Genomic DNA, 26370 nt, shown 5'->3' with positions numbered 1-26370 from the left:
CTCCCACGGCCCCGGCGCAGCGCCCCCCCCGCCATTAGGAGCAGGGATGGAGCAAATCCCGGGACGCGGCTAATCCCGGGAGGGTTAATCCCGGAGAACCGCGGGGGCAGGGTAACGGGCAGGGCATGGCCCCCCTGTGGGGGATCACGGACAGCTCAGGAACGAGCCCGGCAGTACCCAGGGTGAGGCCCCACCCTGTGGAACGCAGGGATGTGGGGGATTCGCCCCCCCCAGCTGGCAGAGCAAGAAGGGCTGGGCAGCTCGGGTAGCAGCAGCATGCCAGCTGCCTCACTGGGCACGGACAATAGGGACAGTCTGTTCCCATGGGAAGGGGCCGGCAGGCCCAGGCGCTGACACAGAGGGTTTGTATCCGACACAGTGTAGCTTGTCTTATTAAAGCCTTTTATTCACACACACGGTACAGACACATGGAAAATCTGCATGATCACATCCGAGAGGGCAGCACAACCCTGGTCAGCCCCACGGGGCCGAACCGCACGCAGTGCACAAGGAAGCTCAAGTGTTTGAAGCAGACATTTCATGGACATGCGACAGTGACAGAAGGAACCCCACATTTAGTACTCCTCGCCTTCCTCCTCTCCCTCTCCTTCCACAGAATCCACCCCCACCTCCTCATAATCCTTCTCCAGGGCAGCCATATCCTCACGGGCCTCCGAGAACTCCCCCTCCTCCATGCCCTCGCCCACGTACCAGTGCACGAACGCTCTCTTGGCGTACATCAGGTCAAACTTGTGGTCCAGGCGGGCCCAGGCCTCGGCGATGGCCGTGGTGTTGCTCAGCATGCACACGGCGCGCTGCACCTTGGCCAGGTCGCCGCCGGGCACCACCGTGGGCGGCTGGTAGTTGATGCCCACCTTGAAACCGGTGGGGCACCAGTCCACGAACTGGATGCTACGCTTGGTCTTGATGGTGGCGATGGCGGCGTTGACGTCCTTGGGCACCACGTCGCCGCGGTACAGCAGGCAGCACGCCATGTACTTGCCGTGCCGCGGGTCGCACTTCACCATCTGGTTGGCCGGCTCGAAGCAGGCGTTGGTGATCTCGGCCACCGAGAGCTGCTCGTGATACGCCTTCTCAGCGGAGATGACCGGGGCGTAGGTGGCCAGCGGGAAGTGGATGCGGGGGTACGGCACCAGGTTGGTCTGGAATTCCGTCAGGTCGACGTTCAGGGCTCCGTCGAAGCGCAGCGAGGCCGTGATGGACGACACGATCTGGCTGATGAGGCGGTTCAGGTTGGTGTAGGTGGGGCGCTCGATGTCCAGGTTGCGGCGGCAGATGTCGTAGATGGCCTCGTTGTCCACCATGAAGGCGCAGTCGGAGTGCTCCAGGGTGGTGTGGGTGGTGAGGATGGAGTTGTAGGGCTCCACCACGGCCGTGGACACCTGCGGGGCCGGGTAGATGGAGAACTCCAGCTTGGACTTCTTGCCGTAGTCGACAGAGAGCCGCTCCATCAGCAGGGAGGTGAAGCCGGAGCCCGTGCCACCGCCAAAGCTGTGGAACACCAGGAAGCCCTGCAGCCCTGTGCACTGGTCAGCCTGCAGGGTGGGAAGAGGAAAACGAGACCAAAGCATCAGCAACTGTGAACTTGAACCGCTACTCAGTTACTCAGGAAGATACATTTTTTCCCCAAGGATCTCAGACTTTTGGGACACCTCTGCCAGCTTCACTTCCAGACACAGCACCCTGTGATTCATCATGACCTGCCCGCAGAAAAAGGAATCCCTCCCTTCCTTCCCCCTCCCTTCAGCTGCTTCCCCCTACGACCCTGGCAATCTGCTTGAGGGAAGCGGGAATCCACTAGAGCTGCCACAGGAAGAGTTAAATACTTGGCACAGCTGCTCATAAGCAGTTGGTCAAGCAGGATCAGAGTCCAGATCAAGGAGAAACCTCACATGACCTCAAAAAAGGGATGAAATAAGGTTTTCCCAGGGACTGAATGACACAGAATCCCACAAGCCCCATCACACCCCTGGAACACACCATGCTCAGGGTGCCCATCTTGGCCTGGTGGGGTTACAGGGCCCTGAGCAAAGGGATTCAGGTCAAGGGGAGGGGAAGGGGCTGATCCTGATCACTTAGAGGATCCAGACCCCACAGGGAGCCAGGATGTGCTGCAGGCTGATACATGACTCAAATCCTGGAGGCACACCAGGGGTCATGCAGGTCCCACCAGGAAAGCAGGAGGCCTCTCCTGGGACAGCCCCACCCTCTGCCCCAAAGCGCTGATGGGCTGAGAAGGACCTGCCCAGGGACACCTGGAGCTTCCCTTTGTCCCCTCATCCCTGGCATGGCACAGACCCACCCCCACGAGACCCCCCCACAGGACCCTCACCAGCTTGCGGATGCGATCGAGGACCAGGTCGATGATCTCCTTCCCGATGGTGTAGTGCCCGCGGGCGTAGTTGTTGGCCGCATCCTCCTTGCCCGTGATCAGCTGCTCGGGGTGGAAGAGCTGCCGGTACGTCCCGGTGCGCACCTCGTCTGCGGGGACAGCCCCGGGCCCCGTTAGCGCCCGCCGCCGGCGCCCGCCCCGCCCCGCCGGCCGCCCCCCGCGCGCCGCCGCTCACCGATCACCGTGGGCTCCAGGTCCACGAACACGGCCCGGGGCACGTGCTTGCCGGCGCCCGTCTCGCTGAAGAAGGTGTTGAAGGAGTCGTCCCCGCCGCCGATGGTCTTGTCGCTGGGCATCTGCCCGTCGGGCTGGATGCCGTGCTCCAGGCAGTACAGCTCCCAGCACGCATTGCCGATCTGCACGCCCGCTTGGCCCACGTGGATGGAGATGCACTCGCGCTGCGGGGGCACACGCCGCCGGGTCACCTCGCTTGTCCCCTCTCTGTCCCACCCCAGCACCCACCGGGGTGGGACTGGTCCCTCCCCAAGGCTGGATGGGGTCAGATCCTGCCCAGATGCACCCATTGTGCTGGGTGTGGGAGTGCATCCACTGGGCTGAGCTTGGGTGTTCCCATCCTGCTTCCCCCCTCTCCTCAGGAGCTGGGACCCTGAACCCGTTGGTGTCCTTCACCCTACACACTCCACAGAGCCAGGAACTGCGGCTCCCCAGCATTGTAGCTGGTCCAAATTATTCCTAGTTCCCTCCATCCCTGGCTCCCATGTACACAGAGACATTTAACCCCCCTCGTCATGTGGCTCCTTCCTTTTCCAATTCAGGGACACCCCTGTATTCCAAGGAACATCTCTTTTCCCCACTGCAGAGCGTGCTCAGCTCCGAGGGTCCCATCCTGCCCCTCCCGGATCTGCCACTCTGCCCTTTGGGGCACGAAGAGATCTCACAGGGGAATTCCAGCCCAGCACCCCCAAACCCCAGTTGTGCCCTAGTGCCACCCCAGACGTTGGCTGAGCTTTGGCAGGATCCGAGGAGGGAGGCGCGGGGGGGGACATCCGTGTTTGGGAACAGACCGCAGCCACCTGCGGGCAGCGCCCTGGGGGTCCCGCCACCCCGCAGCTGCCACCATCTGCTCCCAAATGGCGCCCGGGGAGGACATTTTCCAACCGGGCAGCCTGGGCAGGGCGAGGCCAGGAGGAGGAGGAGGAAGAGGAGGAGGAAGAGGAAGCTCAGCGCAGCAGCAGGGCCGAGACCGCAGCAGCTGACCCGAAACCGCCCGATGGCGTCACCGCCGGGGGGTCGCGCACATTCCCGGCCGCTCCCTGCTCCGAGCCACCTGCTCCGCGCGTTCCTCTCACCCCGGGCGGGGGGAGACCGGGCTCTGGCGGGGATTTGGAGCGGGGGGTGCCCCGCATGATTCCCCCCCACCCAGGAACGGGATCAGCCTCATGGGCTCGGGTGGCCGGAAAACAGGGAACCTGGTGCCCCAGGGAGGGGTGAGGATGGGATGGGGGGGGTCCAGGGCTGGATTTGGGGGGGGGTAGGGTGAGTATGCGGGAGGGGCGGGGCCGTGCCCCGGGCGAGGGGCGTGGCTGTGCCCCCGCCGCGCGCCTTCCCGCGCGCGGGAACGGTAACGGTCGGGCTGACCCCGCCCCTCGCCGGTGGGCTACCGGAGACCACGTGCGATCGCCCCAGGAGCGCGGTGACCCCTTCCAGGCGCGCTCCGTCCATCAGGGGACATCACCCTCCAGCTCTGCTCAACGCCCCCAGCCCTTGCGCTGCCCACCCACGGCTCCCACCGTGCCCCCCCATCCCCTCCCAACTGTCTGACTTGGTGCCCCCCCCCACCCTTACACCCCTCATCCCCATTTCCAGCCCCCCCCAAATCTCTCCCTCTCCAGCCGCTCCTTCCCCCTCCATTCCTACGCACCCATTCTCCCGCAATCCCCCGCAGCCTCCAGATCCAGCCCTTCTCCTCCTTTCCCCGGCCATGCCCCGAGCCCGTCCCTCCCTCCCTCGTTCCTCCAGCCCCCTCCCCTCACCATGGCTGCGGCTTGGTTACTCGTCCCGACAAGCAAGGAATCGACGCAAGTACCAACTACCGCCGCCCCCGGGCGTCCCCCTATATACCGGCCCGGGGGGCGGGCCCGGCGCCCCCGCCCCGCGCTCCTATTGGTCGCACCGCCCGTCCATCAACGCCTTCGCACCGCTGATTGGCTGAAGCGCGTGGCGTGCTCCGCCTCCTCCGCCCTCCGTGCTGCGGGGCTTTGGGGGGGGGGGGAAGGAACGGGGACCCTCCCCACACGGGGTGCAGCCCCCTGCCCCTAACCCCGGCTTGCGAACGCCCCCCAAGTACCAACAATTCGGGGTACAGAGGGGGGGTGTGTGTCTGACCTTGCTGCCCACCCCCGGGAACGCGTTTGTCGCGTTGGATGCGGGGGGGGCACGGCCATTGCCGCCCCTCCTCCGCCGCCCCTCCCGCCCGGTGCGGCTCCGCTGCGGAGGAAAACTGCGACATGGCGGTGGGGGGGGGGGTGGTGGCAGGAGCTGGCACGTGCTGCCGCGCCCGGTGTCGTCCTCCGCCGTCCCCAGGTCGTTAATCGGCTTCTCCGGACGGACCCCCCCGCCTCTTTCTCCCCCCACCCCGTCCCATCTGCGCCGCTCGCTGTCCGTCCCCCCCCACGCACGGACCCCCTCCCCCGGCTTATCTGCACCCCGGGGGTCCCTCCCAGGCCATCTGCAGCCTGCGCAGCCCCCTCCTCTCTCCCCCCACCCTGCACCCCCCAAGTCCATCTGCACCCCCCAGGCCCCTCCCAACCCATCTGCACCCCTGGATCCCGCTGCGATGTCGGGGGGAGTCCGCACACTGCTGGGTGGGGTTTGTCTCAGCCGTGTCCGCAGCACGGTGGGGAGAGGAGGGGGGGGACGACACATTCTGGGGTCCCACCGTGCCCCCCCAACGTGGAGCAGCTCGGCTGTGAGAGCACCGGGGTGGGCGGGGGGGGGGGGAGAAGCCCATCCCCAGCCCCCACCTAATCCCCGCAGCTATTTGCACCCAATAATCCGCCTTCCTGTTTTGCCCGGAGCTTTGCGGAAAACCCGGCGGCCTCTTCGGCACCGGGGGGGGGTCCCACGGTGGGGGGGGTGTCCCTCCCCACCGCGGGGTCACCGGCCAGCCGAGCCCACCCCCGCTGCCGGCGCGCTTGCATCCGCTGCAGCTGCATTGCAGCGGTGACGTGGCTCCCCGCCATTTGCCTCGCCGGGGCCGCATGGCTGCTGCAGCCCCGCCGCTTTCCCACCGGGAAAGAAAACCCTGCTCCACCTCCTCCTAATCCTGCCCGCTGCAGGATCCCACCCCGCTCTCAGTTTGGGGGTCCCGGGTGGAATTTTGGGGGGGGGGGGGATGGTCGGTTCTGCCAGCGCGGCAGTGGGTGCTGTGCCCTGGTGTTTATGGAATGGGTTGTTTGGGAAAAGGGGGGGGTCGTTTACGCCGCCCCCAGATTCTCCGCGCATCACGTCAGCCCTGGAATGGTGTTAGGACGGTGTTTTGGGCGGCTCAAGGCCGGTAAAAAGCAGGTTTGGTGTTGAGAGCGGCAAAATTCGCTTCCCCCTCTGGCTCGCTCGCTGGTGAAACCGGAGGGAGGGAAATGGGGCTGAAATTTAAAATCGGTCAATGTAAAACTAGAACTGGGTAAAACAAAAAACAACAACAAAAAAACCCCATGGCCTAAGGGGATGGGAAAAGAATGATAAGGGTAAAATGTAATAATAATAATTGAGAGCCTCTCCCTGAGTCAGAAGGGGCAGAGGCGACTCCCTGCCCCATTGTCAAACTGAGCCCTGGGCTTGACCAACAGTTTGAGCCTAAAGGTTTAAAATCACTTAATCCAGATCTTAATTTAAATAATTTACTAACAGATTCATATCGAATTTACTATAGGCACAATAGTAACGCGCTTACAGGCCTATTTTATTTATGAATCTAAAGTGCTTAACAATCTGAGGGCAACATTCCTAGCGCATTTGCTGTAGAATATTCACCCTTGCACACACACGTGCAGGTGTAAATACCTGTGACAAATCCACCTTGAGTTCAGTATTTACATCAGTGCCTTTGTGTCTTTTCAACAGGTTGAGCCCCAAATTCTGGGGGGATCAGCCCAAGCTCTGTTTATCCTCTGAGAATCCCAAACTTGTGAGGTCACGGTCCCTGAGAGTTGTGCTGCCTGTGGGGGTCCAGGTGAACTCAGGGGGTCTCACTCAGGACCTGCTGGTTGTAACATCACAAGTGTTGGCATTTTAGTCACCCTAATTCTCTAGCCTGGCTACAATTTGAATCCTAATTTTCTGTCCTGGCTACAACTTGGATCTAACCCTTTGAAGGTTCGATAACAAACGTGTCGTCGCGTTTGGGCTGTTCTTCAGAAAAAAATTAATTCCCAAGGCTGTTCCTTAAAAATCAAGGAGCGGGTTTGACGACAGGAGCTCCTGGGAGCTGCCAGTGCTGCTGATGAACGCGAGGAGCTTGGCCCAGGTGCTGCTCCTCGAGGCCTAGCCTGAGCTCGGCGTGCAAAAGAGGGAGGGGTGCACAAATGGGGGTCCCGGGGGTCCCCCCGCAGCTGCAGCACCTGCTCGAGTTTCGCTCTGCGTTCAACTTCCCCTTTGTTATTTATCCCTGCGTGGAGCCGTGAGGGATGGTGTAAAGGATGGGAAAGGGAGGGTAAAGAGGCTCCCCCCATTCCAGGGGGCCACTCTACATCTCCCCCCTCCCCTCCAGCGTCTGGGGCCAACAGGGCCAAATCCTCATCCCTGAAAGAGCCGGAAAACTTAAGGACATATTGTGGTTGGTGTTGGGAGAACCTCGTGTATTCCCGGAAGGGAACCCCGTCATCCCCAGCACTCCCACCTGTGGGAACAGAGCATCCCACCCCCGGGGCGATGCAGCCCCATCCTTGCCCAGGAAGAGAAGGAAGCAGAGATCCCAAACAGGGAGATCCAGGCATCTCCAGCCCACCCAGAGGAGTTAAGGCCCGCAGTGTGCTCAAGTGGGGCTCACTTGACTCCTGGTACTAAGAAAACCCGACCCTCTCCACTTCCCCAGCGCTTGGGGCGGGGGCACAACATCAAACCCAGCAGGATGAGGAACGAGCATGGGTTTGGGGGGGGTCTGTGGGGTGCTGAGCTCACCACAACCCCCGGCACAGGCAGGGACTGCAGGGCCGTGTCATGTGCTGGTGGGGACAGCGTCAAAGCCAGGCAGGGACATTGCCACAGGGAATGAAGACGCCAAAGGCAGGGTAAGACAGGGAATGCTTTTTATTCAGACCCACAGGAGAGGACGGGTGAGTCCGTCACAGACTTTTCCATTGAAGCACAGACCATTGACAGGACAGACCGCGGCGCACACACTGCTACAGACCCCGCGGGGTCTTCAACTAGTTTATGTTCCCTGTTCCAGCAGCACCCTTGTGAGTTTAGTACTCCTCCCCTTCCTCCTCTCCCTCTCCTTCCACAGAATCCACCCCCACCTCCTCATAATCCTTCTCCAGGGCAGCCATATCCTCACGGGCCTCCGAGAACTCCCCCTCCTCCATGCCCTCGCCCACGTACCAGTGCACGAACGCTCTCTTGGCGTACATCAGGTCAAACTTGTGGTCCAGGCGGGCCCAGGCCTCGGCGATGGCCGTGGTGTTGCTCAGCATGCACACGGCGCGCTGCACCTTGGCCAGGTCGCCGCCGGGCACCACCGTGGGCGGCTGGTAGTTGATGCCCACCTTGAAACCGGTGGGGCACCAGTCCACGAACTGGATGGTGCGCTTGGTCTTGATGGTGGCGATGGCGGCGTTGACGTCCTTGGGCACCACGTCGCCGCGGTACAGCAGGCAGCACGCCATGTACTTGCCGTGCCGCGGGTCGCACTTCACCATCTGGTTGGCCGGCTCGAAGCAGGCGTTGGTGATCTCGGCCACCGAGAGCTGCTCGTGATACGCCTTCTCAGCAGAGATGACCGGGGCGTAGGTGGCCAGCGGGAAGTGGATGCGGGGGTACGGCACCAGGTTGGTCTGGAATTCCGTCAGGTCGACGTTCAGGGCTCCGTCAAAGCGCAGCGAGGCCGTGATGGACGACACGATCTGGCCTATCAACCTGTTGAGGTTGGTGTAGGTGGGGCGCTCGATGTCCAGGTTGCGGCGGCAGATGTCGTAGATGGCCTCGTTGTCCACCATGAAGGCGCAGTCGGAGTGCTCCAGGGTGGTGTGGGTGGTGAGGATGGAGTTGTAGGGCTCCACCACGGCCGTGGACACCTGCGGGGCCGGGTAGATGGAGAACTCCAGCTTGGACTTCTTGCCGTAGTCGACAGAGAGCCGCTCCATCAGCAGGGAGGTGAAGCCGGAGCCGGTGCCACCGCCAAAGCTGTGGAACACCAGGAAGCCCTGCAGCCCTGTGCACTGGTCAGCCTGCAGGGAGAGACGCAAGTTGGTGAGACATGTTTACTCCAGGCAGCAGAAGTTACTCCTTCCTCTCCGTGGCCTCACAAGGACATTTGGGGACTTTCCAGCAGCAGAGCCGGAGTCAGCAGGATGGGGGACAGGGTGGCACGGGCTCCATCTGTTACCCACTGACTCATGGTGAATCACCCAGGGAAGCCGCTTGGCCTCTGGGGTGACACACTGGTCAGGGGCAGCTCCAAGTGCAGAATTAACACCGGCTCAGCAGCAGAGTGGGGACAAGTTTGACCGCCTGGGACTGCCACAGCCACATGACTCTGGGAGGAACCGGCTCGGGGCTGCCCATCCCCAGCGCACGCAGCTGGACTCGGCCACGTCAGGAGCCAAGTGGGAACAAAGAGGGAATTGCCGAGCTCAGCACCGGCGGCGCCCGGGGGCTGCGGCGCTGTGGAGCGGCTCCAGCTCCAGCTGCGCCGCGTCCCGCTGCCGGCCAATGGCAGCCACTGCACAACAGGATTAACATTAATTAATAAATTAAATCTAAACCCAACCCAGCGAGTCTGGAGGGGGGAGAGAGAGAGAGACACAGACAGAATGGAGGCTTTGTCCTCGATCGCCACCTGCACCCCACAGGACCCTCACCAGCTTGCGGATGCGATCGAGGACCAGGTCGATGATCTCCTTCCCGATGGTGTAGTGCCCGCGGGCGTAGTTGTTGGCCGCATCCTCCTTGCCCGTGATCAGCTGCTCGGGGTGGAAGAGCTGCCGGTACGTCCCGGTGCGCACCTCGTCTGCGGGGACAGCCCCGGGCCCCGTTAGCGCCCGCCGCCGGCGCCCGCCCCGCCCCACCCCGCCGGCCGCCCCCCGCGCGCCGCCGCTCACCGATCACCGTGGGCTCCAGGTCCACGAACACGGCCCGGGGCACGTGCTTGCCGGCGCCCGTCTCGCTGAAGAAGGTGTTGAAGGAGTCGTCCCCGCCGCCGATGGTCTTGTCGCTGGGCATCTGCCCGTCGGGCTGGATGCCGTGCTCCAGGCAGTACAGCTCCCAGCACGCATTGCCGATCTGCACGCCCGCTTGGCCCACGTGGATGGAGATGCACTCGCGCTGCGGGGGCACACGCCGCCGGGTCACCCCTTTTGTCCCCCTCCCCGGCTGTGGCACCAGCTCAACGCTGTCTCGGTTGTCACCGAGTTGGGACGGATCCCTCCCCAAGGTTGGATGGGGTCAGATCCTGCCCGGACGCACTCATTGTTCTGGGGGCGCACCCAGTGCAGGGGGGTCCCATCCTGGCACGCCGCCGTCACCCCTGGCACCCTGCCCGTGCGGGTTGGGGAGCTCAGCACTCGTGGCTCATCCTGCCCTGAGCGATGGGGACTGCGCCCGTGGTGACACAGGGAGCCCCGGGGTTCCCGTCCTGCCCCACCCCGCCCTGGTGAGCCCCGGCAGAGCCTCAGGGCTGCTCAGCACCGGGGACTCCTCCTGCCCAGCAGAGCCCCAGTCGAAGCAAAGCCACGCCCAGTGCGGGACTGGGGGGTTTCCATCCTGCCGTGCTCCGAGCTCCGGTGCGGGATGGGGTGCTCAGTGCTGGGGGTCCCGTTCCGCCCTCCCCACCCCGCACCGGGGACGCTTTCTGCCCCGTTAAACCGGGACCACGCCCAGCGCAGGCTGAGGGCTCAGCACCGGGGTCGGGGCGGGGGGAAAGGGGGTCTGTCCTGCCCGGTTTAACGGGAGCCACGCTCAGGGACGGACGGTGGCTCGGTACCATAAGACCCCGATCCTGCCCCTTTCAACCCGTGCCACGCCCAGTACGGGCTTAGCTCCAGGGACCCATCCTGCCCGGTTTAATGGTTCCGGTCTGGTTTAGGCTCGGGTTTCGGTCCCGGGGAACCATCCTGTCGGGTTTAACCATTGCCAAGCCTGTTTCGGGGTCCAATTCTACCCGGTTTAACGGGAGCCACGCCCGGTGCAAGCTCGGGGCTCGGTCCCGGGGGTCCCATCTTGCCTGGTTTAATTGGAACCACGCCCGGTGCGGTACCGTGGATCAGCGCCAGGGATCCATCCTGCCCGGTTTAACGGGAGCCACGCCCTATGGAAGCTCGGTGCTGAGTCCCGGGGGTCTCATCCTGCCCGGTTTAACGGGAGCCACGCCCTATGGAAGCTCGGTGCTGAGTCCCGGGGGTCTCATCCTGCCCGGTTTAACGGGAGCCACGCCCTATGGAAGCTCAGGGCTGAGTCCCGGGGGTCTCATCCTGCCCGGTTTAACGGGAGCCACGCCCTATGGAAGCTCAGGGCTGAGTCCCGGGGGTCTCATCCTGCCCGGTTTAACGGGAGCCACGCCCTATGGAAGCTCGGTGCTGAGTCCCGGGGGTCTCATCCCGCCCGGTTTAACGGGAGCCACGCCCTATGGAAGCTCGCTGCTGAGTCCCGGGGGTCTCATCCTGCCCGGTTTAACGGGAGCCACGCCCGCTGCGGGCTCGGGGGAGGCAGAACGATCCTCCCAGGCCGTTTAACAGGAGCTACACTCGGGGCTGGGTCCCGGGCGACGCATTTCACTCGGTGTAACGGGAGCCACGCCCGGTGCGGGAGGAGTCCCGGCGCTCATCCCGGGAGGGGCGGGGACGACAAACCCTCGGGAACGGAGATCGGGGGGGGGTGGGGACCCGAGACAACGGCGAGACCGGGACAAGGGTGGGGGGGATGAAAAGCGGAGACTACGACGGGAGGGTGGGGATTGGGACCGGGGAAAACCACGGGGCCGGGCGTGGGAGGGACGGGGGACAAAGGAACAGGGATCGTGGGAACAGGGACAAGGGAAGGTCCCGACCCCCCCCCGCACCCCCTCACCATGGCGGCGGTCGGTCCGGGGCGGTCTCACAGCCCGACGCTGAGGCGGTCGATGTAAGAGGCGCGGCGGAGCGCGGGGCTCGGGGCTCGGCTTTATAGCGGCGGCGGGGCGGGGCCGGGGGGGGCGGCGGCGGCGGCCATTGGCGGCCCGGGATGAGGTAATGCCCCCCCGCAGCCGCAGACAAAGGCCGGGCGGTGCGGGACGGGGGGGGGGGAACCCGGGGGCTGCGGCGGCCACGGCCCGGCCCCGCCGCCGGAGGGGCCCCGGCTGTGTCCTTGGCACCGTCCCTGCCACGCCCCGCTCCCCGGGCTCGGCTGAGCTAGCGGTCACCCTCGGGTCCCCATCCCACGGTCCCCATCCCCCCCATGGCCCTCTTCTCCCAAATCCCGCCGTTCTTCCCCATCCCGTTGTCTCACTGCCCGGAATGAGTCTCTTCGGTGCCGGGGTTCCCGTTACCCGGGGTGGGACCACTCCCTGGTCCCCATCCCCGGTGATGCAGCCCTCTCCCTCGCCAGGCCGCTGCCCGAGCTCCCGGTTATCCTCGGGCACACCCTGATCCCTGTTCCCATCCCTTGTCACACTCTGGTCCCCGTTCCCAGCCAGCCACGCCCTGGTCCCCATCCTCAGGGACACTGTTCTCATCCCCGGCCAAGCCCCTGTCCCCGTCCCCATCCCCAGGGTCGCTGTCCCGATCCCTGGCCGTGCCACCGCGCCCTGATCCTCAGCCACGTCCCTGCCATGGCCTTGTGCCCGTCCCGGCCCTTTCCCTGCCGTGCCCAGCCCTTCCAGTGCCTCTTTGTCTGCTCGGGCAGTGGGAACCAGCGCTGCGGGGCCCAGGCGCGGGGACAAAGAGCCATCCCCCCGGGCAGCTGAGGACGAGCAGGGCCGGGGCGGGGGGTGAGAGAACACGGACAAACCCCCCCCCCAGGGCAGATTCGGGCTGGGGGCTCAGACCGAGCAGCAGCTGCTGTGCGGCAGCTGGTGGTTGGGACACAGCTGGGACACCGGGACACGCGTCCCCTGGCCACCCCGTCCATCTGCTGCTGCCCCTGCAAACCCTCCCACCCCTCCGAGCCTCCAGCCCCACAGCCCTAGGGTTTCCCACTCCTCGGGGGGTTCCCCACAGGTTTTGGGGGTTCCCCGAAGGCAGGAGGTGCTGGGGGGCTCCGTCCCTGCAGAGGAGTGACCCCACACCGCGTGCGTGGCCCCAGCCGCTGCAGGTGGAACTGCCTGGACGTCGCCCCGTGCTGAGACATCGCCTTTTTTTCCTCTGGTGTCTCCCACATTATGCAGATTTCTGGGCAGATCCAAGGTTCCCGTGTCCCCAGCGCTATCCCCATGTCCCCACTGCCAGCCCCATGTCCCCACTGCCAGCCCCACGCCCCTGCTGGTGCCCTGGTTTTCAGGGTGCTGCCGGGGCCGCAGAGCTGCAGACAAAGAGGGGATGGGATTTGGGCATCGCCCACCAGAACAAAGGATCAGGTGGCCCCGGCTTTGCTAAGTAGAGAAAACCCCAGATTTGCCTCCCACCAGGGCTGGTCCCCATGGCAAATGGGTGTTTTGGGGCGCCCTGACCCCAAAGCAGCTCAGCCCCCAGCCCTGACCCCGCTGTGGGTCCATCCCTGCTTGGGAAACGCCTCCTGCCTTTGTCCCACTACAGTCCCAAGCGCTCAACACCAGTGTGGAGCCTGTCGGGGCGTCCCCATCGTGTCCCCAAAGCCAGGGGATTTTGGGGGTTCACAGCACCCCCCTGACTCGGGGTCCACTCCCCAAGCTAAGGAGCTTCCACACCCATCCTCTTACCCCGAGCCGTGGGCAGGAGGTGCCCCGTAGGGCCGGGGGCGGCTCAGCCCCGCCGGGTGATGTGGGGTGTAGGGTGGGGGGCGCTGGGGGCTGCAGCCCCACCGCTGCCCCCCGGCCCCCTCCCATCTCCTTGGATGTGGACGGCCACACGTCCTCTGCTGCCAGGCAACCGCTGGTGTTGCTAGGAGACCGGTTGCTAGGAGATGGGCTGGGACCCCCCCTCGACCCCCCCTTCGCATCCCCCTTCCCCAACATCCATCCATCCCGGGGGGGCTGCAGGCGGAGCAGGCCGGGTTCCCACCGCTGCCTGGCCTTATTGTCACGGTGGGGGCACCATCCCCGGGACCCCCACTGCCTCACCCCACTCGGTTGTGGGTGGGGCACCATCCTTGGGACCCCCAGCGCCTGACCCTCAGGGTGGGGGCACTATCCCCGGGACCCCCACTGCCTCACCCTGCTCGGCTGTGGGTGGGGCACCGTCCTTGGGACCCCCAGCGCCTGACCCTGAGGGTGGGGGCACCATCCCCGGGACCCCCACTGCCTCACCCCACTCGGTTGTGGGTGGGGCACCATCCTTGGGACCCCCAGCGCCTGACCCTGAGCATGGGGGCACCATCCCCGGGACCCCCACTGCCTGATCACTGTGCTGTGCCAACGACGGGGTGGGGTACACAACCCACCCCCCAATTCCCACCCTTCTGCACCCCGCCATGGAGACCACCAGCCCTGTGGCCCCCCAATATCCAGCCCCGGTGGATGTGGGGGGGGGTCTGGCACAGCTCCCAGCCTCCCCACCTCCCGTTCCTCCCATTCTCTTGTGCTCTGTTGACTGTTGGTAGCAACGCGGCGGCTCCTGGTGACGGTTGCTGTCCTCCCCCAGCCGTGTCCATCCCCCTGGTGCCACCGGGTGGGGACAGACCCCGGACCCCCCCCTCCCCGGGGTCCCCCCCTTTGTCTGCACAGAGTCCCCGTGGCTGCCCCCCACTTATGCTGGGCGATTCGGGGGCTCCCCGAGCTGGCATCTCATCCTGCGTGGGCTGATCTCCTGCCTGCTGGACTCCTGCCCGCGGCACAGCCGAGATTTCCCAGCCTCCCCCAGTTTGGGCCTTTTCCTGGGCATCCCAAATTGCTGACCTCGAACCCGACGCCGGGGACACGGCGGGGATCGAGGGGTCTCAACCCCATCAGGGGCCGTCGTGGCTCGGGGCTGACATCCCAGACACAGGCTGCTGTTATTTTTAGCCCGTTTTCCCGCAGAACCCAGCCCTGTCTGTCTGTCCGTCCGTCCGCTGCCACCATCGATGTGACAGATCCGTTCAGACGGAGAGAAAGGGGCAGCTCGGGGCGGGGTGAGGGGGGGGATGTCGCTCTCCGGGGTGCCGGATGAAGCCGTGGTGTGGCAGAGGGGGGCACGGAGGGGCCGGACCCACGGAGGGGTGACACCCACCCGTGCCCGCGCCCCCGCCCCACCCTAAGGACGGAGGGAAAACCCCTCCAACGCAGCGCTGGGGGCAGCGGGTGGCCGCATTCCCTGCGGGAGGAAGCAGGGAGGTGTCACCGGTGTCCCCGCAACCTGGGTGTCCCCGTGTCCCCTCCCGCCACCCCGTAACACTTCCCGCCCCCTCCCGGCTTGGCGGGAGCCGCGACAAAAGGGGGGCTCGACCCCGGGATGAGGGGGGCACTGAGGGGGACAGGGGAAGGCGCCGGGGGGGCAGCCGTGGGGTGCGGGGGGGCTGCGGGCGCGCTGCCCGTGGGGAGGGGGCTGCGGCACCGCCTGCGTGCGGGGCGGTTCCGCAATGCGGCAAAGCCGGGAATAAAGGAGCGGGGCGGCGGAGGGGTGGGGGTGAGGTGGGAGAGACCCCGCTGTGGGAGGGGTCCGCCCTCGGCTCGGTCCCCCTTAAAGCATCCCCTGAGCCCCGGCACGGCCCCGGGACCGGCGTGTTGGGGTCTCGGAGGGCTCCGATGCCATCGGGGGGCTCAAGAGTGACAACGACCACCCCGGCCCTGGGCGTGTGCCAGCGCCGAGGATGTGCCCAGGGAGTGCGGGGACCCCGGAGGGCTCAGAGAGGGGAGGGATCAGGATGCGAGGGGACACAGAGTGCCCGGGAAATGAGGGGGAACATCGAGGTGCCCAGGGTGTGAGGGGATACGCGGGTGCCCGGGGGTTGGCAGGACACTGTGGTGGGAGTGTGGGCTGTGTAATTCTGTCTGGGGGCCGACCCCAATGTCCCCATGCTGTCCCAAATCCCTCTCTGGCCTTTAGAACCAACCCAGCGCGGGGGAGGCAGGGTGGGACGGGGCACGGCCCCCCGGGGGTGGGCGTGGGGCGCTCCCCCGGCCCCGTCCGTCCTGCCCCACAGGAACTGCCCGGCGTGGGTTCCCTCGGGGAGCAGCCCCGGGGCTGGCAGGGAGCCGGGCGGCGGCGGGCACAGGAGCCGGCGCGACGGGAGCCCGCGGGGCTTCCCACGGGAACGGGACCGGGATGGGGACGGGGGCACGGAGAAGGATTACCGGATCCCCGAGACCTCCAGCCCAGGCGGGGCCGGGGCGCTTCCTGGGCAGATGCAGCACCTGAGGCGGCGGCCGGGGGCTTCAGGGAACCATCCTGCCGCCGACTGAGCCCCCCGCCTCTAAAGCCCCCCCCGCCCCGATGTTCCCCCGGCCCCGCTGCCCGCTCCGACCCTTCTGACCCCTCCCCATCGCCCCCTTTCTGCCCGCCCAGCCCCCCCCCCAACCCTCGGGACCCCCGCCCCTCTATCCCCGCCTCTAACCCCGCCCACCCCACAGAGCCACGCCCCCTCCCCGCCCCCTCCCGCCCTCCCGCCCCCCGCATTCCGCTCCGCTGACGTCACCTCCCACCCGCCCTCGCCGGCTTTCGAACCGACCAATCAGAATCGAGGCGGGGCGGAGGAGGCGTGTCCGGAGCGCCGCGTGGCTCGGGGGGCGTGGCTCTGTCCCGCTGGCCACGCCCCTTGTTCCGCCCCTGGGGTATATCCCGGGGGCTCTAAGGGCGACCCCCGCCTCCCTCCTCGACGGCTTCGTAACGCTTCGGACAGCGAGCGGCCATGGTGAGGGCGTGGGGGGCTCACGAGGGGGCACCGCGTGGGGTGGGACCCCCTGGGAGGGCGGGACCCCCAGGGCAGCGCGGGGGGCTGAGATGAGGCTCCGAGCCGGGTCCCCCCCATGTCGCCAGCAGCACGTGGAGCTGTGGTCTGGAGGAGTCTGGGGCTCCTCGCGTGTTCGGGACCCGCCGTGGGGCTGCCGGGTTGTTGCTCGTCCCAGGTAGAACCTGAGGTGGGGGTGCCTGTGTTCCCCGGAGCTGGGGACTCCCCCAGCCGGGGGTCGCTGCCCCCCGGGGTGATTCCACCCTCGGGGTGTGTGGATCCCCCCCCGGGCTCCCTGCCAAAAGCGTGGGGACACGCCGAGTGGCGCCGCGTGTCCTGGGCTCCCACGCACGTCCCCCTCGGGAGAGGAACTGGCCGTGAGTGGGGGTTTAGGGGCACCCCCCGTGCCACCCTCTCCCGGCTGTGTTCGCCGTGGGGACACGCGTGGGGGGCGGCTCTCATGCTCGCAGCGTTGGCCCGGGCGGAACCGGGAGCGGCTGCCATGAGGAAAAGTTCTCCCGGTCACCGGAGTTTGCTCCTGTCCCGGGTGGGGCAGCGCTGCGGGCCCGAGACAGGCCGGGGTTGTGCAAGGGCTGAGGGAGACGAGAGTGGCTCCACATTCCATGAGATCCAAGGCTGCTCCCGAAGCGGGAAGTTGTGAGCAGCCCGCTGGGAAAGGGACTGAAGTGTCGCGGTCACTGTGTGATCCGTGGGTGGAGGGGACTGGGAACGGTGGGGAGCGGGAATAACCCTGGGGAACCCCAATTCTCGGCTCGTGGAAGGTGGTGGTGGCTTGAATGGCACCAACGTGCAGGTTCCCATCCCCCTGGGGGGCCAGGATGGGACCCCCGGAGCTGAGCACCCTCTGTGTCCCTGGTAGCCCCAGTGTGACCGTGGGGGTCCCTCCTCAGCTCCTGGGTGTCTCCAGCTGGAGTTTGGGATGATGCTGGGTCAGCCCTGACTGATTGAGCCAGAGCACAGCCGGGGTTTGGGGGGGGCTGAGCCAGTGCCCACTGCGTTATTTCTGTCCCTCAGCGGGGAGGGTCTCACATCCCGATGGGCAGGATGGGACCCCCAGAACTCCCTGCAATGGGATCCTGGGCAGGATCTGACCCCGGCCAGCCTTGGGGAGGGACCAGTCCCACCCCGGTGGGTGCTGGGGTGGGACAGAGAGGGGACAAACGAGGTGACCCGGCGGCGTGTGCCCCCGCAGCGCGAGTGCATCTCCATCCACGTGGGCCAAGCGGGCGTGCAGATCGGCAATGCGTGCTGGGAGCTGTACTGCCTGGAGCACGGCATCCAGCCCGACGGGCAGATGCCCAGCGACAAGACCATCGGCGGCGGGGACGACTCCTTCAACACCTTCTTCAGCGAGACGGGCGCCGGCAAGCACGTGCCCCGGGCCGTGTTCGTGGACCTGGAGCCCACGGTGATCGGTGAGCGGCGGCGCGCGGGGGGCGGCCGGCGGGGTGGGGTGGGGCGGGCGCCGGGGGCGGGCGCTAACGGGGCCCGGGGCTGTCCCCGCAGACGAGGTGCGCACCGGGACGTACCGGCAGCTCTTCCACCCCGAGCAGCTGATCACGGGCAAGGAGGATGCGGCCAACAACTACGCCCGCGGGCACTACACCATCGGGAAGGAGATCATCGACCTGGTCCTCGATCGCATCCGCAAGCTGGTGAGGGTCCTGTGGGGGGGTCTCGTGGGGGTGGGTCCGTCCATGCCAGGGATGTGGGGACATAGGAAAGCTCCAGGTGTCCCTGGGCAGGTCCTTCTCAGCCCAGCAGCGCTTTGGGGCAGAGGGTGGGGCTGTCCCAGGAGGGGCCTGCTGCCCGTCTCCTTGCCAAGGGGTTTAGGGTGGGAAGCCCCATGGCCAGGGCAGGGTGGGCAGGACAGATGGTTTGGGTGCTGGTGCAGCACTGGTTTGACTGGTGCGGCTGCCCAAGCTCTTTGAACCTCTGGTTCCCACGCTGGGGCTGGCGCCGGGGTGGCCGGACCTGCTGCGCCGCCGGCTCCGCTCGGGGAGCTCCTGGCACATCAAAGGCTGAGCTGGCTGCCCATGGGCTCTTGTGGGATAAAATCCTGCTGCGCCCTCTTGGAAAAAGAGGGGGTGAAGCCGTGGTTGAGTTATTCCAGAGCCTGCTGGGGTGTCTCCCAAGAGCTGGGGTATCCACCATGAGTCAGTGTCCAGCATGTCGGGTCAGAGCCACCTTGATGCCCACCGTGGTGGTTCCTGCTGTGGTGCTGGAACACCCTAAAATGTCCTCACATGGCCGCAGAGAGACCACAGAGAGAAGCAAGTTCTGCTGCCTGGATTAAACCTGCTCCTTGTCTCTGCTGAGTGTCCCCAAATCCCTGCAGGAAGGGTTCCCTTTCCCTGGACCTGGTCATAACAAGGCTGGAGATCCTGGGACAAACGTTTGTCATTTTGTGAGGAATATTTGCCCTCCTGAGCAGATTCAAGTCAGTAGCGGTTCAAGTTCACAATTGCTGATGCTTTGGTCTGGTTTTCCTCTTCCCACCCCGCAGGCTGACCAGTGCACAGGGCTGCAGGGCTTCCTGGTGTTCCACAGCTTTGGCGGTGGCACGGGCTCCGGCTTCACCTCCCTGCTGATGGAGCGGCTCTCTGTCGACTACGGCAAGAAGTCCAAGCTGGAGTTCTCCATCTACCCGGCCCCGCAGGTGTCCACGGCCGTGGTGGAGCCCTACAACTCCATCCTCACCACCCACACCACCCTGGAGCACTCCGACTGTGCCTTCATGGTGGACAACGAGGCCATCTACGACATCTGCCGCCGCAACCTGGACATCGAGCGCCCCACCTACACCAACCTGAACCGCCTCATCAGCCAGATCGTGTCGTCCATCACGGCCTCGTTGCGCTTCGACGGAGCCCTGAACGTCGACCTGACGGAATTCCAGACCAACCTGGTGCCGTACCCCCGCATCCACTTCCCGCTGGCCACCTACGCCCCGGTCATCTCCGCTGAGAAGGCGTATCACGAGCAGCTGACGGTGGCCGAGATCACCAACGCCTGCTTCGAGCCGGCCAACCAGATGGTGAAGTGCGACCCGCGGCACGGCAAGTACATGGCGTGCTGCCTGCTGTACCGCGGCGACGTGGTGCCCAAGGACGTCAACGCCGCCATCGCCACCATCAAGACCAAGCGCACCATCCAGTTTGTGGACTGGTGCCCCACCGGTTTCAAGGTGGGCATCAACTACCAGCCGCCCACGGTGGTGCCCGGCGGCGACCTGGCCAAGGTGCAGCGCGCCGTGTGCATGCTGAGCAACACCACGGCCATCGCCGAGGCCTGGGCCCGCCTGGACCACAAGTTTGACCTGATGTACGCCAAGAGAGCGTTCGTGCACTGGTACGTGGGCGAGGGCATGGAGGAGGGGGAGTTCTCGGAGGCCCGTGAGGATATGGCTGCCCTGGAGAAAGATTACGAGGAGGTGGGCGCTGACAGCATGGAGGGCGATGAGGAGGGGGAGGAATACTAGTGCCTTGTCTCCGGTGTTACGCTGCGGTGCTGTTCATTAAAACCTCTCTTTCCAATGTCGCCTCGCTCATTGTGCTGTGGGACAATCCGCCTTGTGGTGACCCGGGGGGGACGTCTCTGGGGACAGACGGGTGGCCTCAGCTGGGCTGGCTGCCCGGCCCTGCTGCCAGCTGGCACGGGGGGCCGTGCAGGGAGAGGCTGGGGGGTTGTGTGGGGTCGGGGTCCTGGGCTATGAGCCCTGCTGGGCTGCCTGCACTGGGGGTGGGCTGTGTCCTCCTCAGTGTTCTGCTCGCCCTGGGGGTCACCAGGTGAGGGGGGGGACCCCTGAGAGCCCCCGGTGTCCTGCCTGGTGCAGACGGGCTTGACGTGGCGTCATGCTGCTGCTGGCACGGAGCCACCCTCGGCACGGTTCTCTGCAGAGCAGGGAGGGGGTCCTGGGCGGGGGGGGACCCTCCCCACAGCCTCTGGGCAGCGCACCGAGTCCTTCCCGTAAGTGCCGCCCTAAAAGGGGGGGCTCGGGGGGGGGTTGCAGCGCCCGTTGTCCAGCGCTGCCCCCCGCGCATGGCAGCTCCCGCAGAGCCGAGTCACGGCGGCCCCGACAAACAGCGAGAGGGGTGGATGAGAGGGGTCCCCCCTCCCTGGGGGCTGAACGGGACCCCAGCTCAGATGGGTGCTCTGCCCGAGCCCTGCAGCCCCCAGCCCCTCTCTGCAGCCCAGCTGGGGGGGTTCTGTACCCCGATGGTACCTGTGGGGGGATCCCATAAATGTCCCTGTCCCTCTCTCCGGGCTGAGGAGGGGTCTTTTGTCTCCTGGACACGCTCGGCCCCTCCTGCCCCTGGTGCTGCCGAGTTCCTCTGCCTGCACCCCGAGGGGGTCTCCGAGCCCCCCCCAAGGGGAATGCCTGCACCCCTACATCCTGCAGCCGCTGCCCCTCATCCCGACGGGTGTCCCCGACCACCTCCAGCCCCTTTCCCGAACCCTCCCGAGGGGACATCCGCAACCCCTGATCCTCCCTCCGGCCCGGAGACCCCTCCCCTCTCTCTGTGCCGTACCCCCGGGTCCCCCCGGCGGGGCGGAGCCGCTGTCCGCTATAAGCAGCCCGCAGCGGCGGCCACCGCCCTCCCGGTGCAACCATGAGCCGCCGTGACCGGGACCCCGGGGTGCCGCCGCCCCTCGCCGCGTCCCCGGGGCGGCTGGCGGCGGCGGCGGCAGCTCGGGGAGCGGAGCGGGAGGAACTGGCCGAGCTGAACGATCGTTTCGCCGCTTTCCTGGAGCGGGTGCGGGCGCTGGAACGGCAGAACGGGACCCTGCGGGCAGCCCTGGGCCGCGCCACCGCCGCCAGCGGGCCCCGCACCGGGCTGGTGCAGGGGGAGCTGCGGGGGCTGCGGGAGCGGCTGCAGCGCCTCGGCCGCGACCGGGACCGGCTCCAGGCTGAGCGCGACGGGCTCGCCACCGACCTGGCGGCCCTGCGGCAGAGGTGGGGAGCTGCGGGGTGGGCATCGGGGGCGCGCCGGCATGAGGGATGCGCCGGGATGGGGATTGGAGGATGGGGCGGGGACTAGGGAATGCAGCGGGATGAGGGATGGACTGGGCTGAGGGATGGACCGGGATGAGGTATGAACCAGGATGAGGGATGTACTGGGATAAACCGGGATGAGGGATGTACTGGGATGTGGGATGAACTGGAATGAGGGATGTACTGGGATGAACTGGGCTGAGGGGTGAACTGGGCTGAGGGATGTACTGGGATGAACCAGGATGAGGGATGAACCAGAATGAGGGATGTACCGGGATGAGGGATGTACCGGGATGAGGGATGTACCGGGATGAGGAATGTACCGGGAAGAGGGATGTACCGGGATGAGGAATGTACCGGGATGAGGGATGTACCGGGATGAGGGATGAACTGCGATGGGAATCGGGGATGAGTTATGCATGGGATGAGGACCGAGGAAGGTGCCAGACAGGGACTGGGAGATCCGCCGGCATGAGGAACGTGACGGGATGAGACTCGCACCAGGATGGGGACCGGAGGATGCAGCGGGATGGGGATGGGGGAGCCCCGGGCGCGTCGGGGTAGGGACTGGTGAATACCCGAGGAAGAGGAAGCGTGGGAAGGGATACCCTCGGCAGGCACTGGGAGCCACTGGGAGGTGCGGGCTCTGCGGAAAGGCGGGGCACTGGGAGGGGCAGGACAAGGGGGGGATCACCGGGAGGGGACGGGTGCGAGCTCTGGGGGCCGCTCCACCCCCGCTCGCCTCCGCTGTGTGTGGAGGGCGCTGCAACGGGAGGCAGCGGGAGGAGGGGTCTGCACCCCCGCCCTCACCTCCCTCTCACCCCATCGCTGACCCCAGGCTGGAGGACGAGACGCAGAAGCGTGAGGATGCCGAGAGGAGCCTGGTGCTGTTCCGCAAGGTGAGCGGGTCTGGCGGTCCCGAACCCTCATCCCCCACCGACCCCCGGTGGGCTCCAGAGTCTTCCCATCCCCTCCACGCTGCCCCCGCAGCTCACCCCGGCCTCTCCCACAGGACGTGGACCACGCCACGCTGTCCCGCCTGGAGCTGGAGCGCAAGGTGGAGCTGCTGATGGACGAGATCGGCTTCCTCAAGAAGCTGCACGAGGAGGTGGGAGCCGGGCTGGGATGAAGCGGTGGGAGGGGGGCACAGGTCCGGTCCTTGAGCCGCGACGTGACGCCCGCTCGCCCACGCAGGAGCTGCGGGACCTGGAGGTGAGCGCCCCGAGCCCCGCGGGGCTGCCCGAGGCCGAGGTCTGCAAGCCGGAGCTGACGGCGGCTCTGCGGGAGATCCGCACGCAGTACGAGAGCATCGCCGTCAAGAACCTGCAGGAAGCCGAGGAGTGGTACAAATCCAAGGTACCCCGAGGGCTGGCAGGGGTTTTGGGGAGGCCGAGCCACCCCCAGAGCGCTGACTCGCCCCGGCCCCGAGCAGTTTGCCGACCTCTCGGACGCGGCAAACCGGAACCACGAGGCGCTGCGGCTGGCCAAGCAGGAGATGAACGAGTCCCGGCGGCAGATCCAGAGCCTGACGTGCGAGGTGGACGGGCTGAAGGGCGTGGTGAGAGCCGGGGAGCTTTTTGGGGAGGGGGGGAACGCAAGAACCGGAGCCCCACCGCGACACTTTGCGGCCCCCTTTCTTCCCTCCCCCGGCAGAACGAGGCGCTGCAGCGGCAGATGCGGGAGATGGAGGATGAGTTCGGGGAGGAGATCGGGAACTACCAGGACGCGGTGGGGAGGCTGGAGCAGGAGATCCAGCAGATGAAGGAGGAGATGGCGCGGCACCTCCGCGAGTACCAGGACCTGCTTAACGTCAAGATGGCCCTGGACATCGAGATCGCCACGTACCGCAAGCTGCTGGAGGGCGAGGAGAGCCGGTGAGGGGAGCGCGGCGCACGGAGCCTCCCCTCTGCCCTGCCGGCGGGGGAAGGCGGCTCGCCTTGAGCCGCACCGCTTCCTGCGGGATTTTTTTTTGGGGGAGGCGGCACCTCCAGGCCTTACTCCCGCACGGAAGCGAGAGGTTCCCGTGGGAGTTTTTTGGTTGCTGAGATATAAGTCAAAGCCAGGCGGGATGGCAAGGAGGCGCCTCCAGCTCTGCTCCGGGTGCCAGCCTGGCACCGCCCCGTGGGTGTGGGTGACGCACTCGAGGGTGCGGAAGGGTCATTGCAAATGCCCACGAGTCCCAGACCTTCCTCATCCCCCCCTCTTCCTCCCCAGGATCACCATCCCACCGCACCCCACCGCCTCCTTCAGCGTGAGAAGCTCAGGTGAGCGACGGCCTGGGGGGTCCCAGCTGTGCTCAGGGGGGTCTTGGGATTGAATTATTTGAAGCAAATCGCGCACAACTGCGTTGTTTAAATGAACCTTGCACGCGTAATCGCATTATTTTAAGCCAATAGTGCAGTTTAAGTATTTTCTGCCACGGCTGAGCGCGTTATTTTAAGTGCTTTTTTTTTTTTTTGGTGGTGTTGTTGTGCCGTAGCAAATGATACTAAATCGCATAATTTGATGGAATTTCGGCATCATCAGCTGTGTTGTTTTATGTGATTTTCGCACCGTTAATTACACCAACAAAATAACATAAAACTGCAGCATTTTAAGCTGTTGGGTTTTGTTTGTTTGTTTTGGGTGTTTTTTTTGTTGTTGTTGTTTGTTTTTGTTGGTTTTTTGGTTCATTTTGGTGTTTTTTGGTGTTTTTTAATGTTTTTGTGTGTGTGTGTGGTTGTGGGTTTTTTGGTTTTGTGGGTTTGGGGGTTTTTTTTGTTTGGGGTTTTTTGTGGTTTTGTTTGGTTTTTTTTGTGTTTGTTTGTTTGTTTTAGTGGTTTTTTTTGTTGTTGTTGTTATTGTTTTTGGTTTTTTTGTTTTTCCCATGATTAATTTCGTTAGGCGTTGGGTACGGGTGCGTCCCTGCGCCCCTGCCCAGCCTGCCTGGGAGGGCACAGGGGTGCTGATGTGCCCTCTCTGCCCAGCTCTGGAGCCCCAACCCGCCGAGATCCCGGCCCGGAGGACGGTGCTCATCAAAACCATCGAGACACGGGACGGGCAGGTGAGAACTGGGGGTGCCCTGCTCGGGGAGACCCCACCCTGCTTTACGACCGATCCCCAAATTCTCCTCTCGCAGCAGGTGGTGACCGAGTCGCACAAGGAGCGAGCAGGGCAGTGACAGAGAGGAGCCGCTGCCCTCGGGGGGAGTTTTGCCCGACCCCGCTGCGCCCTGGGCGGGGCAGGGAGCAGAGCAGGGGGGGCTGGGAGAGCCCCAAATCCTATTCCTGCTGTCAGCACCACGCCGTGGCGCGTCCCCGTGCCTTTGCAGAGCGTCCCTGTGCCTTGTGCCCCTCGCTGCTTATCGCCTGTTTGTTATTCTCCCAACCACAAGCTCAGCTGTATTTATCACCGATTTATCTCCTATTTATTTCCTATTTATCACCGATTTATCATCGATTTATCATTGATTTATCATCGATTTATCACCGATTTATCATGGATTTATTCCCGAGTGTTCCTCGTGCTGCCCTGAGGCGAGGGGCAGAGCTGGCACCGGCCGCCCTCGGGGTCCGGTGCCATCCGAGCGCTGTCCCCTGCGGCGTCACTGCCCTGTGGAGTGGGGCAGGAAGGGATCCAGTGGCTGAGGAAGGGATCGGGGTCCCCGCTCTGTCCCAGGGTCCTTCTCCATCACCACAACTCCCACTCTGAGGGGGTCTCACCTCCCCTCCCATCCCCGGAACCGACACCGGGGACACCCAAGCCTTGTCACCGCCTCGGGGACAGAGGAAGGAGCCTCAATCCCCTGAATCCCCGGGGCTCCCGGGACTTGCAGAGCACCGAGAAGCGCTCCCGGTACCCCGGAATCTCCGCCTGGGGACGGATCCGGTGCTCCCGGAGCATCGCAGCACCGGGCCGGGCACCTCCGGTAACCGGGCGCTCATTCCTTATCGGCACCGCCAGGGGGCGCCACCAGCCCGGCCCCTATCGCCGCCGCGGGTTAATCACCCGTTAATTACGGGTTAATTACGGCGTGACAAGGCTCCGCGTGCGCGGGGAAACGCCCCGATCGCTGTGACCGAGTTACTTTAAGCTTGTTTTTTTTTTGTTGTTTTGTTTTGTTTCGGCGCGATTGATTGCGTTGCTCCAACCAAATAACGCAAACAGCGCGAATTTCGCTGTTCGGTTTCGCTGTTTCGAGCAGATTTTTTTGTTTGTTTGTTTGTTTGTTTTGCACCGTTTCGTTATTTTCAGCGCCTCTCGCGCCGCTGATTGAGTTATTTGAAGCAAATTGTGCACAACCGCGTTGTTCTAATAAATCTTGCGCGCACAGTCGCATTATTTTAGGCGAATGTTGCATTATTGCATTTTAAGGGTTTTTTTTTCCATCATTAATTGCGTTATTTTAAGCACTTTGGTTTTTTGGTTTTTTTTTTTGCATTATCATGTCCTGGCAAATTGTACAAAATCGCATAATTCCATGGAATTTCGGCATCGTCAACTGCATTATTTTACGCAGCTTTCGCACCACTAATTACACGAGCAAAAGAACATAAAATTGCGTTCTTTTAAGCATTTTTTCCCCCTCCCATGATTATCTTAGGTAATTTTTTTTTTCTTTTTTTTTGGTGCGAAAACTGAATTATTTTAACCTATTTCTGCATCATTTGAAGCGTTAATTGCAGCATCGTCCGTTCTGGGTCACGGCAACGAGCCCGGGAACGGCTCTGGATCCCTGATCGAGGGTTTTGGTGACAGAGGAGCCAGAAATGTCCCGTCCCAGGGGATGACACCAAGCCAGGAGCCCCTG

At 64.7% G+C, this 26370-nt stretch overlaps 4 protein-coding genes across 6 annotated transcripts; 2 read left to right on the top strand and 2 right to left on the bottom strand.

The window, feature by feature from the left end:
* Window positions 1-385: 385 nt before the first annotated feature.
* LOC120764463 (tubulin alpha-1B chain) lies at window positions 386-4514 on the bottom strand. Its single transcript, XM_040088447.2, has 4 exons — window positions 4408-4514; window positions 2589-2811; window positions 2354-2502; window positions 386-1556 (listed from the first exon to the last, which is right to left on the bottom strand). Exons 1-4 carry the CDS (start codon window positions 4408-4410, stop codon window positions 576-578), a joined length of 1356 nt encoding a protein of 451 aa, XP_039944381.1. The 5' UTR covers window positions 4411-4514; the 3' UTR covers window positions 386-575.
* Window positions 4515-7663: 3149 nt separating this feature from the next.
* TUBA1A (tubulin alpha 1a) lies at window positions 7664-11756 on the bottom strand. The gene is made up of 4 exons (XM_040088448.1): window positions 11657-11756; window positions 9694-9916; window positions 9454-9602; window positions 7664-8820 (listed from the first exon to the last, which is right to left on the bottom strand). The coding sequence occupies exons 1-4, from the start codon at window positions 11657-11659 to the stop codon at window positions 7840-7842; spliced, it is 1356 nt and encodes a 451-aa protein (XP_039944382.1). The 5' UTR covers window positions 11660-11756; the 3' UTR covers window positions 7664-7839.
* A 4652-nt stretch (window positions 11757-16408) lies between these two features.
* On the top strand, window positions 16409-20121 carry LOC120764465 (tubulin alpha-1C chain). Its single transcript, XM_040088449.2, has 4 exons — window positions 16409-16528; window positions 17778-18000; window positions 18092-18240; window positions 19092-20121. Exons 1-4 carry the CDS (start codon window positions 16526-16528, stop codon window positions 20064-20066), a joined length of 1350 nt encoding a protein of 449 aa, XP_039944383.1. The 5' UTR covers window positions 16409-16525; the 3' UTR covers window positions 20067-20121.
* Window positions 20122-21198: 1077 nt separating this feature from the next.
* On the top strand, window positions 21199-25898 carry PRPH (peripherin). Of its 3 annotated transcripts, none has more exons than XM_040088457.1 (9): window positions 21199-21542; window positions 22420-22480; window positions 22594-22689; window positions 22776-22937; window positions 23014-23139; window positions 23235-23455; window positions 23796-23845; window positions 24548-24624; window positions 24700-25898. In XM_040088457.1, exons 1-9 carry the CDS (start codon window positions 21199-21201, stop codon window positions 24739-24741), a joined length of 1179 nt encoding a protein of 392 aa, XP_039944391.1. In that variant the 3' UTR covers window positions 24742-25898. The 3 variants fall into 3 exon arrangements, with proteins under 3 accessions (XP_039944391.1, XP_039944393.1, XP_039944392.2); XM_040088459.1 differs by lacking the exon at window positions 21199-21542 and adding an exon at window positions 21652-21679 and having other exon boundaries at window positions 24703-25898; XM_040088458.2 differs by lacking the exon at window positions 21199-21542 and adding an exon at window positions 21652-21679.
* The last annotated feature ends 472 nt before the right edge of the window (window positions 25899-26370 follow it).

Source organism: Hirundo rustica, chromosome 30 (assembly GCF_015227805.2).
Source record: "Hirundo rustica isolate bHirRus1 chromosome 30, bHirRus1.pri.v3, whole genome shotgun sequence".
Classification (NCBI taxonomy): domain Eukaryota; kingdom Metazoa; phylum Chordata; class Aves; order Passeriformes; family Hirundinidae; genus Hirundo; species Hirundo rustica.
Note: the sequence above shows the minus strand (reverse complement) of the source record. Positions and strands in the feature narration are given on the sequence as shown.